This window comes from Cyrtonyx montezumae, unplaced genomic scaffold (genome assembly GCF_038088225.1).
Source record: "Cyrtonyx montezumae isolate F1298 unplaced genomic scaffold, pur_monq_1.0 scaffold_8, whole genome shotgun sequence".
Classification (NCBI taxonomy): Eukaryota; Metazoa; Chordata; class Aves; order Galliformes; family Odontophoridae; genus Cyrtonyx; species Cyrtonyx montezumae.
The window spans coordinates 113235562-113250789 of record NW_027072089.1 but is presented as its reverse complement, the minus strand read 5'-3'; the positions used below and the strand labels follow the sequence as shown (position 1 = coordinate 113250789).

Below are 15228 nucleotides of genomic sequence, written 5' to 3'. Positions count from 1 at the left end.
ACCTTCCTGCTCAACTGATAGTACACTGTAGTTTTTAAACACAAGTCTCTTGCCTTGAAAACTGTAGATCACCAATTAAAAGCTGTTTCAAAACAGTCGTGAGGTAGTAAACAGAGCCTGCATATGCAGAATCTGAAATAACAGCTCAGAGATATGTCCCATCCCTTTCCTAAAGTTACCAGTGGTAGCAGTATGACTATTTTTAAGGAAATTATATTTATTAGAATACACAAGAGAAAAGCAAGACACAACACGAATGTAAGCACATTTATCAATTGTGTAAAACATTATGTAAGAAACAAAAGTGGAATAGGCTCTGCGTTACTCATAGCCAAAGGGTAGCTGAACATATCCTCAACAGTACAACCTCAAAGAGCCAGCACACTGGCCTGCTTATGCTGACAATCAGAGGAATGAACGCATACATCACCGCCTTTCCACAGGGTCACGTTTCCACCACCTGAAGAGAGACAGGCCTGGCAGACAGTGCAAGAAAAAGCAAATCTGAAGAGCTTCTGACCATCAGACTAAGCAGCAGCTCAAGTGCTCCTTGTACTACTCGGTCTTGCACCCTCCATGCCCTACGCACTCAACACTGTTCCTTTCAAGACCCTCCTATACATATGCACGTGAAGCAGCAACTCCAACCTGAGCCACAATCTTCTACTTCACCAGACTGAGTCAGAGAATCATAGAATCATCATCATTCGTTGGAAATAAACCTTAAGATCACCAAGTCCACCCATCAACCTGACCTACTGAATCTCACCACTAAACCACATCCCTCAATGCCACATCCATATGTCTCTTAAATGCTTCTGAGTATGGAGACTCTGCTACTTCCCTGGGTAGCCTGTTCCAGTGCATGACTACACAATCAAGGAAGAAATTTTTCCTGACAGCTACTCTAAACCTCCTCAGCACAATTTAAGACCTCATCAAGACACTTTCCCTCTCACCCTATACTTAAGAAACAAGACCAATCCAGTGTTACTTGGGTTTGGATTTGCTATACTAAAGCCAGTATGTTTTGTCAGCCTTTTCGAGGCATTAGAGAAGATAGCTGCAGAGGGTCTCAGATACCATTTCTGGCAAGCAAACTTTTGCTTTGGAATTCACATCAAACCAGATGCAATCAAAAGATCAGGTGGGTTCATCAACAACAAAGCAACAGCAATAGGAGGGCTCTGGGGTTTGGAAGATTACATGGGAGGCCCAATTGCATGTTTTTCACATGCCTTAATGTTTGTTGATGTTTTGAACCGCCACACTTGTGCCAAGAGATAACAATGACTAACTTGGGAGGGAAAAAGTCACGTTACACAGAAAGAAGCATACACACACTGAAACTGGAGTTAGTTGGCCCAGGCTGAACAGAAGATGACTCACAGACCCTCAGTACTTAGCTTTGTTCCTAAAAGTCAGATAACACCAGAAACTGCTACAGCAACGGACAAAGAGCCAGTCTGTTTTTATCCTTAATTCAAGATAAACAATTAAAAAAGAGCAATAAAACAAATTTCAAGTTTTGGAAGTCTCACAAACCTTACCCTCAGCTCTTCATTGCCACAAGGTAGTTTTTGCCTCAGGTTTATAAAGAGTAATTATTGCTGCAGCTTCTTTGAAATTAATTTTATTTACAGAATGGAAGAATGTAACGTTTCCTTATCCACCCCCATTCTCTTGCCATAAGTTTTCCTGTAACATGTGTTGCTATTAGTCAGCAACTGAAATAAGTCCTTTCCTACTACTACAAGAAACGGGTAATTAAAGAGGGTAAGTCCTAAGAACACAACTTTTATTCAATAGCAAGGTAGCTCTGTTAGCTATGTTTTGTGCTTAAATGCAACAGTCCACTGCTGAGATACTGTATCTACAATCTTAACGAAGAAGCTTACGAGGCTCAGAGAACAGATTGTAACCCAATGTAACCCAATGTCCTTCCTAAGTCTTTGTCACTGACTTCAGTTAGATAGCTTTGCTCAAAACAACAATTTTGCCCCAGAGTTGCCAAAGAAGATAAAGAAGAAAAAAAAAAGAACACTTTCTTCCTCTCCTCCCCATTCCATTCATTCTTCTTTACCTATTAGATATGGAGCTAATTCTTAATAAACATACTCTCTATTCCATCACTGAAGCTTTTAAAGAAATTTCAGATGTCAGCAGAGCCAAAACATGCACTAGTATGTTATAGTTCAATGATTATTCGACAAAGTTGATGGTTACCAGTCTGCACAGTGCCTTCCAACCAGCTGTGAACACACTTCATAGGAGTTTCACTACTCATGACCAGTCTTTTCTGAGGGGTGGTAGGAGAGGAGCGGTAAAGGGATTATTTCCTTGTTTTTTGTTTACAAGAACAATAGGACCTTTGACATAGTATATTGGTAAAACTGGCATGAAATTAGCTGGTTTTCTTGCATGTTCAGAGAACATCTACACTGCAATACTTTATCATTGTATCTCCAATAGCAATAGCAGGCTCATCTTAGCATGCAGCAGTCCCTTGAAGAAGCAACAGCAGTCTTTTCTGGCAAGACGAAATACCATAATTGATCAAGCAATAGCAAACTAATGAAGGACAAGTACAGGATTAAACGGTCTGATTTTCTTCTGAACAGAAAAATATGAAGATGCCCCAGCGTTACATCCTCAGCTGAATGCTGTTTAATAAACTATAGTACTGTGATAAGCAAATTTTGCTCATATTTTTGGTCAGCCTCCATCAGAAATCTATAAACAAGTTCAGACAGACCAAATCAAGGCAAAAGTGGATAGCTGCATGTTAAATTATCTTTAACATCAAATACAAAATAATGTCCCATGGAAGGAAAAAAATGCTGACCTCTTATCTGATTTAAAATCAACTTTTTTAACATAATGAAAGCAATGTTAATAGCTGTGAAAACCTAAAGACCTGTGAATCTATGCCACCACAAGCTCTAAAAAGATAACAAATGGTTTGGATGAAAAGCACGCATGATGGAGAGAGGGAAAAAAATGTGCATGATGCATAGAACTCAGCAGGATAGTACCATCCAGATTATGTTCAGCATAAGCCATTAAAAGCTGAAAGGGACATTGCTAAAGCAGATAAAGTTCAAAACTAAATGTAACAGAATGGAAAGCACAACAGTAACAGCAGAGAAGTGAGACCCCAGGCCACAGCAAGTGAGAATCTGCTCAACCATGACAGCAGTGGGTGCAGAAATGAGGAAAAGAGCAGCTTATCTTCAGAAGGCCTGTAAGGTCCTTAGGCATGCAGGGATCTCCAACAATATACCCTTACCTCCCCTGCCAACCATTAAATGAGGTCTGGGAAGGGGTGGATCCTGGCCCCAGCCATCCTGTCACTCAGGTGCATCACTTGTGCCTGAGCTCCCCTGGGTTGGCCCAACCTTCCTACCAGGTGTTCAGTCACTGGTTAAAGCCATTTCCACTACACTAGGTAGCAAAAACAGCCCTGAAAATGGGACTCTGATGGGGAGTCATCTGGAAAGACTGGGATTTATTGCTTTAACGGACTGCCATAAAAGATAAGAAAGAACACTTAAGAACAGATTGTATAGAAGTCAGGAGCTTCCAGCCTGATAGGAATAAATGAATAAAGGTGTCACGGAAATGAAAGGTGGAATATTTGAAACTGATCAAAAAGAAAAGTTTTCAGAATCAACACAAGAAAACAAAGCAGTGCTCCTTTCCCTGTAACATCACTATCATCAAACTTCACAAAACTCTGTAACTTTAAGTTTTGAGATGAGCCTGAATCCAAACTACTAGCCAGGTTCATTTCAAGGCTAGATTTCTATATGAGTAGTGTGAGCAGCTGCAACTACCCGTAAGCATCAGAATGTAAGGTATGTCCAGCTACTTGAATCTAGAAAGAAACCATGTACAAGGCAGACTATATAATATTTGCCCAATGTTATCTGTTATTCTTGAAAAAGCAAGAAGCTTTTATTTGCAGTTATTATCTGTTAAGATTAACCTTTAAAATTTGTGGATGTATGAACCAATACCTTGATATGCTACAATGTTTTCTATCTGCACGAGCTTCCTTGGAAATAGATATTTTTTTTAATAAAACCTCTATCAGCATAATGTAAATATTTATTGCCACACTGAATTGCAAATAATCAAGTCATTGGGACTTTTAAAGCAGGATTTTAGATAAATTCTCAGTTTATTCACACATTGTATGAACTGAGAACAGATGTCCCAATGAAAAGAAAAACACGAGCATCACTGCTGCTATTGAGTTTGGAGGCTCACCAGACCTAATGTAAGTCCTGGCAACCTAAGAGACCTATTGATTTGCAACCATTCATACAAGTGCAGTAAAAGGTATAATTAGATAAATAGCTTAGGTAAAACAAATCTAAAACTCATTTGTTTGGGGACTGTCTGTTTAATGAGATAAAACAAGAAATTAAATATCTGCTGAATGTTCTTCTTCACATCCTTGAATGCAATAATGAAAATATAAATAGATGTACTCATTTAACTGCCACTATTATTTGCGCATTTTATATATTTTGTTGCAGCAATTGCTGTCAAAGATAATGTTTAAAAATGATTATGCTTTAACAGGCTGATTAGTTCTACCAACTCAGTGGATACAGAGTTAGAAAGAGCAGGTCTTTTCATCACCTGCAAATGCTGGGATGACAGAGGTGTCTTTACAAAGTTATGTATGCTGTAAGCTTACGAAGTATCTGAGTTCCATTTCTGGACATGATTATTTTATTCTCTGTAAACAGAAGTCAAATTCAGGTTATGTTTTCTAAGTTTTTATAATAGATCTAGCCAAGACATACAGGGAAGCATTGGGTATACTGTGCTCACACCTTTATACTTTGGCAGCTAACTGCTGGATTCTGCTTTTGTTCACTTTGGACTGGTATCTACCATGCACTTGACCTTCCCTCATACACTCAGTGACCCTTGGTTCATCCCAGAGGACAGATTCAGCAATAGACTGGCAACCCACACTCCCCAGTTTTACTATCACTGACAAGGGCTTCAGACAATGCAAAAATGACCTACTGCAACAAAACACTGGGCTGTGCACAAGCAGGGATCCAGATCAGATCTAACAGATTCCTCTAGCTCATTCCTTCAGTCAGCCAGTACACAAACAGCTCCACAAGTTGCACAGACAACCATGCACGCACGTTGTTTTTCTCCCCTACTTTCCATATTTAAATAATCAATTTATGCATCAGTGAAGCGCATTTACCTATGGGATGAAACTGAGCATCTGCTTAACAGCATGATGTAGCAGTCCATGACAGTAAACGATTAGCACATCCAACTGAAATCACCCAGTGTTTTAGAATCATTGAGTAACTATCTGAGCCAGAACTTGGCCAGAAAACCACAATTAAATGCTTATCTTCTTAAAAAATAAACAAGAAAAACTCAACCACCTGCTCTCTCTCCCTGTCTTCCCACAAAGATACATAATACATTACTGATGCTCACAAGTGGTCTGGATCTCAATGTTCTGTTGTTTGTTTTTAATTAAAAAAAAATGCAGTACTTCTACTGGTTAATGCAGTAGTTCTACTGGTTGACTGCTCCTCAGCACTGATCTGCAGACTACAGTCCATCCACTGCAAGGGCATGGTTTGCCACATACATCTTGGGCAGTGGCATCTCTGCAGGAAACCATCACCTTTCTCCTTGGTGCTGCTTGTTCTGAGGTCCCAGTAATGACACTGAGAAGCAATCTGCAAAAACACATAGAAGGACCAGCAGCAGGAAACACTACCAGCAGATGAAGTGCACACATAGACAGAACTGATTCTATAATGAAGCAACAAGACCACTGGCCTCTGAACTATTTGTTTCCTTACTTCTCCAGACCATGCCTCTCATGGAAGTATGGGTTCTGGTATGAGGTTCAGGAAGCAAGGATAAAAGGCAGCTCCCTTTGATCAAAGCCAAAGAGCACTCTCAAAACAAAGCAGCCTCTCCTCAACTCTCCAAATATCTGGTGTCACCTTTCCAGCACTAATCTGCTTAGAAAATACAATCCATGAAGAAAGATTCCTTCTGAAAAAGAGTTAGATACAAAAAGTTTAGTCCAAGAAGAATGCAGAAATTAACGTTCAGTTTACTGAGGGAACATCCAAACTGCACAGTGTGAGCTGTGACATCTTACTCTTGATACGTTGTCATGATATTACTGGTAGTATTCTAAGGAATTTCATATTATATGTTATGTTAATGATATCTCCATTCTGATCTGTTAAAAATATGCATAACCAATAGATGCATGAATTAGCATCCACAGAGTAAATATTTAATAATTATTTTCATTATTTTATTATCCCTGGTGTAAGGAACCTGCTGTGGCAGGGGGGTTGGACTCGGTGCTCTCTTGAGGTCCCTTCCAACCCCTATGATTCTATGATTCATTTCAGTATGAGTTTACTACAGACGCTTGTACTTATTACTATGAAAACAATGACCTAAAAATTCTTCTGTTGTGGTCTGACACTACACAGTATGCGTGAAGTGCTCAAGTTAGAAGCCAAAACAAAGGGGAAAAAAAAAAAAAGAGTTGCATTCTTCACAACCAGCATTTTTTGAAAAGACAAGTTAGAAACTGTGTGGCACTTTAAGCCTTAATTGATTAATTCTGTTCTAAAACTGAGCTCAAAAAGTTATTAGTGATACTATGAATACAGCTCTACTGGGACAAATTCATAGAGACTGAAGGGTTTTCTCCTAAGCTAGCAGAATATTTTCACACTGCAGAAAGTATACTGATTTTTAATTGGTTAATCAGCTGTCTTCTCTCCAGGAAAACACCTTGTGAAAAGAAATTCATCAAAACAGAAATTACATTGTAGAATTTTAGTATTATAATTTACACTGGCTTAATACAATAGCTGTAAACAGACCATCTTGAAGGTCAGACTAACCCAAGTCAAAGCATAAGTTGACTGAGATAAAAGATACTGTGACAATTATGAATAAGCATTGCCCTTTATGCTGGGAGCTTAACGAGGAAAATATTCAGAACCCGCTCCCACGGCTTTTAACTTCAGAACCTCAATGACTTCATTTTTATCCTTCAACTCTTGGCAAAAAACACAGCTACAATAGGAAAGTTGAAATTGAAAGGTGTCACATATATAACATTTATACAGCCAATACTAAAAACATGAAATACTCCACTGAAATTGATCCATACATATGGACCCTAAGAAACACGCAAGACTCAGAGAGAGGTTTCTGAATTTGTGCACAAAGAATTGCAGCCAGCTGCCCTCAGCAGAGCAATGTTATGGATGACCTCCCTAACCTAGCACAGGGGCAACAGGGCAGGGCACTCTTACACTGCCTAAGGCTAGAAGGCATCCTGTTTTCTGTGCTATACTGCAGCTCCAAACTGAGCCTTGACCGTGCTAAGGCTCATTATCCAAACATGAATGTGAACCCCTATAATGTATGTGCCCTTCTTCATACATCTTGTCCTCCAGGCCATTCACTATCTCCATAGCCTCCCTTTAGACACTCTCAAATAGTTTTCTGTCCTTCCTATATTGTGGCACCCCAACTCCTTTCAGTGCTCAAGACGAGGCCACGCAGCACAGAGCTGAGCTTGTGCTGCCCCTCCCTTGCCTGCTGGCAGCACTGCACCTGGGGCACCCCATGGTACAGTTGGCCCTTTGGGCTGCCAGGGCACACTGCTGGCTCAGCCAGAATGCCCAGGTTTCCTTCTGTGGGGCTGCACTCCTGTCTCTCATCCCCTAGTATGAACATATAAGCAAAGTTGCCCTTTACCAGGTGCAGAATTCAGCACTTGCTTTTGTTAAAGTTCGTGTGGTTGGCGATTCCTCAGTCTTCTAATTTGTCAGGTTCTAGTTGAATGCCATGCAAACAGACCTACACTGTTTGTTGTCCCAGGGACCCGACACACAGATGTGGAGAGACATTTCCAGGATCTTAAGGCATTCAGCTGAGCCAGACATAAAGTCCACAGTCCGAATCCATTGTCTCATAGATGGCAGCCACACCACCTGAGACCTGGTCAGAAGCCATGGATGGGCTTCAGATGCAGCCCTGTAGGTAATGTTTACCCATTAATTGGGCTGCCAGGTGCAATAACTGCAGAGGTAAATGTTTCACCTTTCGGAGGCCAGCTTTAAACCTAGCTCTTCCAGAGAAACACAAAAGCAAACATAAACCATCTTAAAGATACAGAATCTTAAGTCTAAGGCCCATAGTTTCCATTAAAAAACAACCAACTTCCTGCCCAGTATGTGAAATATTACTTTAATTATATATTAAGGGATAAAACATCTGTCCTATTGCAATGGCTTTCCGTTGAGTTACATTGAAATGATGCCATATTCTGCTTTCCTATTTTTTCCCTTTTAAAATGCTATCACCTCTTATTTTCAGCATTTTCATTAGCATAAAAATGCACAGCTTGTTTTGTTATTTCTTCTCGGAAGAGAAAGGCATTCAAATCACTGGGGCTATACAAGTAACAACAGTTGAATACGAACCTTAACAAGGTTTGTCATAATTGTACAGTGTATTGCTTGTTCATTCATCTCAGCATCTGGGAAATCTAGTGTGAATTAACCAATAATGCAGGTTTGTAGCCAAGGAAATTAAAGAATACTATTCTGCAAAGTGACTGTTGTTTAGTTCTGACTAACAAACACCATCAGCTCACAAGTAAATCAAGCCTTCTCCTCAAGGTGCATAGATTTTGCAAGAATTAAAGTACTTTCCTTTTAACTTCAGCAGAGCTGATCTTATTTGATACACAGATTTCCTTGATAGATTTCCAAGCCACACATCACAGCACCCCACCCAAGAATCTAAAGGCCATGTCTTACAGAAATAGGAGCAGAATCAAAAGCGAAAGTGGGGATACCTTTGTTCAGGCAGAATTACAAAAACATGCAGAACTGACTCGCTTTAATCAGTCCCTAAGTGATGATTTTATTCTTAACAGACACACACAAGAAGAAGCACTCAAAGCATTTAAAAAATGGGTAAAATTTACTAGAGGTGTTTTCAGCTTGAGCTCAATTTGCAGCAAGGCACAGGGGTTAAAGGTAAGGCCATGTTTTCTAGCAGTTGATTATGGATCAGAGAGGGATTTACCAGGATGTACTCCAGCCAAAAAAAAAAAAGGAAACTGAGAACCTACCCTACAGCCTGGAGCAAGCTCATGCATTTTCTACAACAAGAAGAAATGCTGTGCATCTCCCATGAATGGAAGCCACACGATGGCACCTCTTCCCTGTACACAGACAGCAGCACCTGCCCCTACCCAGGAGCACCAGAAAGCAGTGGAGATGCCAGCCCAGCACTGCCAGCCACTGCTACAGTACTAGAGTAGCCACAGGCAGCAGCACCATTTGGCAAGCAGACTAGCACCAGCCCCAGGTACAACGACTAGGGGTTCTGCAGAGCTTCCTGACTTACGTGGTGGGGCAGAGGGGTGGGTTTGCCTTAGGTCTCACTCAGCTGTAGTTAATCAAATTCAGGCATAATTCCTCAGATGTCACAACACATGGGCTAATTAAGAAGTATTCTCAATTTAGTAATTCACTGAACACTGACTATGAAACAAATTATTATGCAAAAAAACACAAGAGACATTGCAATTCCCCATCAGCTACCATGGTCACTGTCGCTAAGCTATTTTACTCATTACTCAACATTTCATGTGTCACCAGTCTCAGCCCTGACAAGCTAAAGGATACTTTTAAAGACAATTATCTTAATCAAATGCATTTAGCAGGAATATATAATAAGCCTGATTACAATAGGAAAAACTCAAGACTACTTACTGAGACTATTTTTATTCCCATAATAACCACCAAAATGATCAGGGTATTAAGTTACTAAGTAGAACCTCAATGGCAGGCTGTAAAGTAAAATGTCACCAGTATAAATCAGCCCACTTCAATAATGGCTGTGACAGTAAAACTTTCGATTCACTCAGCCAGTCCAGTATTCCTGTGTTCTGATTTCAATCAGTGTAGTGTCCATGCATGACAACACCACATCTTTTTAATGCAGGAAAAACTCCAAAGGTAAATCCTCTACAGCATATATAATATATATATAAATATAGGCACCAGGGTAATTGTTCACCTTTTTTTTGTCTACTCTTCTCATTAACACCAGTCAAGCACGAATAAATGTGTTAGTGAAATGTGTTGATGACACAAAACAGGAGACATTGAAACAAATGGAAACAGAATGGCATACTGGAAGATGAGGTGACTTCAAGGACTGGAATATAAGGAGAAGGATGTATCTCAGCAGCTTGAAATACAAGGTCACTCCACCAGTAACAAGATGAGGAGTTTCAATGAAGAAGAATATGGACTGCTGTGAATTTCAGCCATGGGTGGGGGATTGAGTATGAGGCAGACCTATATGCTTGGCTCAATCAAAAGGTATCTATGAATCACCAACATACTGTAGCCATGAAAAGAAGTATGGCAAATTCTGACTATTTCCAGCAGGGAATTTCTGGTGTCCTGGAAAAACCTCATTTACAATACTATGGCTTCTCCAATCGCAGCATGAACTGAATCAAGGAAAGTAACTTGAATGAGGTAAGCAACTGAAAGCTTCTTATGAGATATGGATAAAAGTTTAACAAAAATGTAGGCTAAGAGGGGTTAGGATACTTCACTTAATTAAAACAGATTGCATATAATTTGACTTTTCTCCCTGCCAACGAAGAGTTCTCTGCAATAGCACAACAGCTGCCAGTGCCAGAATATATGACAGATCTCTTTAATACCCTCCAACCCTCCAATTATTCTCAGCTCAGGAACTTTCCAAGCCTGATGAGGATTATCTATGTTCAATAAATTTCCCTACCATGAATTTCCCCAGTCTCCTCCAAACTCATGTAAACTCCCAGCCTTCATATCCTAACTCCTTGATCTATTTTCAACTTGGAACCTTACCATTGGTTAACACACTGATTTACACACAGGAGTTATCACCCAAAGAGGGACAGGTTCTCTTGGTGTAAGAGCACCTGAGAACATGTACCTGGCTGAAGACCTCTGGGAGCCTCACAGAAGTCATTACAGAATCTCAGAAGAGTAGACAGTATCTCATCAACCAAGCAAGTCAAAAGGTCTGGCCCAAGGTGAAGATTTGTACAGATCAGCAATATCAGAATGACAGAGTATCTGAGCAGCACTGTGATACATAAAACGTTTTCCAGCAGCATTATTGTGACAAAGAGCAACTATCCTCACGAATATTTAACGCTATAGCCAGAGAGGACAGCAAAACCAGTTAACAACGTAAATACTCATGCATGCTGAGCGTATACCTAACACAACCTCCAAGGAGGCAAACTGGAAAAACAGAAGGCTCCTACACTGCAAAGGTTGTGAGAAAGCACACATAAGGGGAACAGCTGCACAAGGCACACTGAGCCAATGAAACGCATCCCACCTCTGCTCCTGCGTGAGCCCTGGTGGGCTATGACATGCTTACAGGCCCCATCAAGGAGCCAAGCTAAATCCACCCACCCTCCTAGAGGCATTAAAAAACCAAAAATGAATAAAACCAGCACAGCAAAAAGTTGGATCATTTTCTGCTGTTTTATCTGGCAGGAGCAAAACACCAAGCAGAGGAAGAAGAATAGCGCCCATCCCTCCCTCAGCTCACTGCACCCAAATCTCCACAGCCACCGCAGACATCTGTGCTAGACCTACCCTTAGATCAAACAGAAGGAAATCCACTGTAAGGGACAACGCCAACATCCAGTTCAAAGTTCAGGAGCTCTAAAAAAGTGTCGGGCTTCCCAGCAGAGGGATTAGAGCTTTATCTAAACAATGGGAGTAGAGCAATGTATTGCTATTTACCTGGGCCCACCAAACAGGAAAGTACAAGCAGGATGGTTGCTGCAAATTTCCTACAAGTGTTCTTCACATGTAATAAAATCAGCTGTATCCTTACACAGGTCAAAATGCCCAATGGTGTCCCTGCCTTTGGGTTCACTGAACAGAGATAAGAATGCTCACTTCGTTTCACCTCCATTTTTTTTTTTTTTTGACATGTTCCAATTATCCCCAACACTGGACATGAGTTGTCAAACAGCCTGGTGTTGAGGGTCAAGGCCCAAACTGATTTAAAAAAAAGCATTTCACACCATTCTGGTTTGTAACATTTATTCCATTCTTTGCATACTACTCAGTGCTTTCCTACCCCTACACCACAGGAAGTATTCTAACAGCATGCACTGAAGTGCATCCTTTAAATAATTATAGCACCCTTAACACTTCCATTATATTTTATTATCCATACTCTCCAAGCATGCATGCATACAGATTATCCTTGTTTTATAGATGAGGAAGCAAACTGCACTGCAGGCAGTCCCTTGGCAAGTCAGCACCAGAGGCAGACCCCCCCCTGCTCACAGGTCATCATATTTTTCTAGGAAATCAAACAAACTGGAATTTCAGCTGGTCAGCAGTTACTTGAAAACAGCAAACCTCCATGAGCAACATTCCTGGTGAAACCAGCTGGACAAATAAAGCTCCCAGCTTGGTGTTTGAACAAACAAAAAAGCACAAAGAAAAAGTCACCAGACACTTAAGTTCAGACTGAAATTTCGGAGGAGGGGGAAATGGTGATTTCATAAGCAAATGGCACCAAATGTTAAATTTGGATTCACCTGAAATACATTGTTGAGCTGGAATTGAGAGATCTTTGTTTCATATTTGTGTTAATCAATCTTTCCCTGACCTTATTTTCAGGCTTTAACAATGTGACAGTCAGGTTTAAAAGTATATCCTAGGACACCCCAGCAGGCACCTGCAGGAATACCAGCTGGGTCCTGGGGAAAGACAGAACCTTGCAGATCAGGAGGTGGCACAGCAAGGCAGTCCCCTGCTCACGTAACACTAAATCACTGGCCAAGAAGTTTTGCATGGTATCCCCAACATCCCCACGCAGCATTGCCCACTGGCCCTAGAGCTGCTGGGTTGGCTCTGGACCAGCTCACAGCCTCACTGTCCTCTCTCCAGCCCTCTCCCTGTGTGAGTGAACAAGTTAAGAATAACTTCAAGACAAACCACAGGGTACCACCACGAGACAGGAGCACAGATGACAACAGCACTGAATCTTTCTCCTTGCCTGTGCACATCGGCTCTTATGGGCAGATCCTCAGGTGTCAGGAAGCAAGATGGGACCAAGGCTTCAGCAAGGACAATCAAGGAACTATGTGGCCCAGGAGCCACTCTGCCTTCTCACCAGGGCATGAACTTGCACACTCCAAATATTTACAGAGTAAGAACTGTAGAATCATTAGGGTTGGAAAAGGCCTCCGGGATCACTTCATCCTGCCGTCAGTGGATCACCACCAAGCCCATTGAGCTACATCCCCAGGTGCCACATCTACCCTTTTCACACTTACCAAATGCTTTCAGTAGCAATAAAGAGCAACCACAATGACCTGAGCCTGCTCCACACAGCATGTCGCTGAAGTGCCATGAATCATCTCTACCAAAACTGTGTTTAGACATACTCCAAACAAGCCAGACAGCTGCCCTGAAAACTCCTTGCCTCCCCACGGGCGGCTCAGCCCGCTGCTCCTGCAGTGTGCTTTAGAGGTGGAATAAATCAAACTCATTTCAGAATCTAGAAACTGTCTCATCATCACTAGAAGATGGATACCTGCCGTAAACACCCTGCTAGGGCAGAGCGACTTGGCTATTGAAAACTGACTAAACCCCCTTAGCCCTGCCTGGGATGGGCACTCGCCAGGTTGATTACAATTTAACCTGAGCAATAAAAACCATCGGTAACGTCCATGCAGACTGTTCTCTATCCTGTGTATTAAGACTCGATTCAGAAAGAACCTTACTCTCGAACAGGGCTCCGAATCGAAACAATACTCAGAAACAGCCATTCTGACATAAATTGTGTGTTACCTTAACCCTATACACCCTCCTCACTTCCAACAACAAAGCAGGAAGTTTCACTTGCAATTCACGCTCTGCCATATTTCACAACAACTCCTTCTTGTGTGTATTTCCACAGGTAAAGCACCACAGCACCGATCCGGGCACAGGCGCACGCTGATGTGGGTCAGCACACCGCTGCCACAGGGCAGTTCACCGCATTCCCTGCACGGATGAAGCCAGCCCCTTCCTTTTGGCTGCGGGTCGGTGGGGCTGAGGCCGGGTTTGGCCTGTCAGTGAATTTTCTGTGACATGACAGCAGTGCCAACCCCGTACGGCTCCAAGCAGGAGAGAGAGGCTCTGGTGGCGGCTCGCAGACGTGGAGGCCGTGCCACGCTTCTCCAGGGAGCTGCAGCCACAGAGCCGGTCTACTGAGCCCGTGCCACGAGCCATCCCCAAACCCAGAGTGCCGGATCAGGGATCCCTGCAGCGTCCCCGGCCCCGCAGCCACACTCTCCTTCGGAGACGCGGACGGCACCACGGAGCCGCTCGCTCCAGCTCGAGGCCGCGCTGAACTTGACGGCTCCGGCCCGCGTCCCCACGCGTGCCCGTGGAAAAGACGAGCAGAGCACGGAGCCCCGGGCCGGCGCTGCCGGCGCCCACCCACTGCTCCGCCAGATGCCGAGGGTCGCCCCGCGGGCACCTCCTCCCGGGGGCCGCCCCGCTCCGGGCACCGCCCCGCCCGCCCGATCCCCGCCGCGGCGGCCGCTGCCCGCGGGCTGCCCGCGCACTCACCCGCTGCCCGCCGGCGGCCGCGCTTTTCCTCCGCAGCGTCAGCCCGCTCCGCAGCAGCGCCGGCAGCTCCCGCAGCTTCTGCCGCAGCTGCACCGGCGGCGGTTCGTGGGCTCCGCCGCCGGGGCTCCAGCTGCGGGCCGGCTCCGCGCCCTCACACGGCGGCGGCGGCGGCATCTTCACGGAGCCCACGGCCATGCCGCATCCCGGCCGCGCTCCGCCGCGCACGCCCGCCCGCTCCGCCCGCCTTCCCCCCGCGGCGCCCCGGCCCCGCGCCCACCCACGGCCCCGCCGGGCGGGTGGCCCCGGCAGGCGCAGGAAGCCCCGCCGCCCGCCACCTTGCCCGCCCGCCGCCGAGCTGCCCCCGCCCCGCGCCGCCGCTCCGGCAGCGGTGGTGCGCAGGTAATGGCAGGGCGGAGGAGGCGCGGGCGGGAAGCGGCAAAGTCCAGTTAACTCCTTTGCGCTCGGTGCCGGCTGCGGCTGGAGGCTGCCGAGGATCGGAGAGAGGGCTGAGACG

The 15228-nt window shown here is 43.8% G+C and overlaps 1 protein-coding gene across 4 annotated transcripts in view; it reads right to left on the bottom strand.

Annotated features, from left to right (window-relative positions):
- RAPGEF5 (Rap guanine nucleotide exchange factor 5) overlaps positions 1–14958 on the bottom strand; it is a 148482-nt gene extending 133524 nt beyond the window's left edge. For all 4 annotated transcript variants that reach the window (XM_065753506.1, XM_065753507.1, XM_065753509.1 and 1 more), the window contains exon 1: positions 14715–14958. In XM_065753506.1, coding sequence (XP_065609578.1) covers positions 14715–14909 — 195 coding nt within the window. In that variant the 5' untranslated portion in view covers positions 14910–14958. The remainder of the gene's footprint in view (positions 1–14714) is intronic.
- Between the last annotated feature and the right edge of the window lie 270 nt (positions 14959–15228).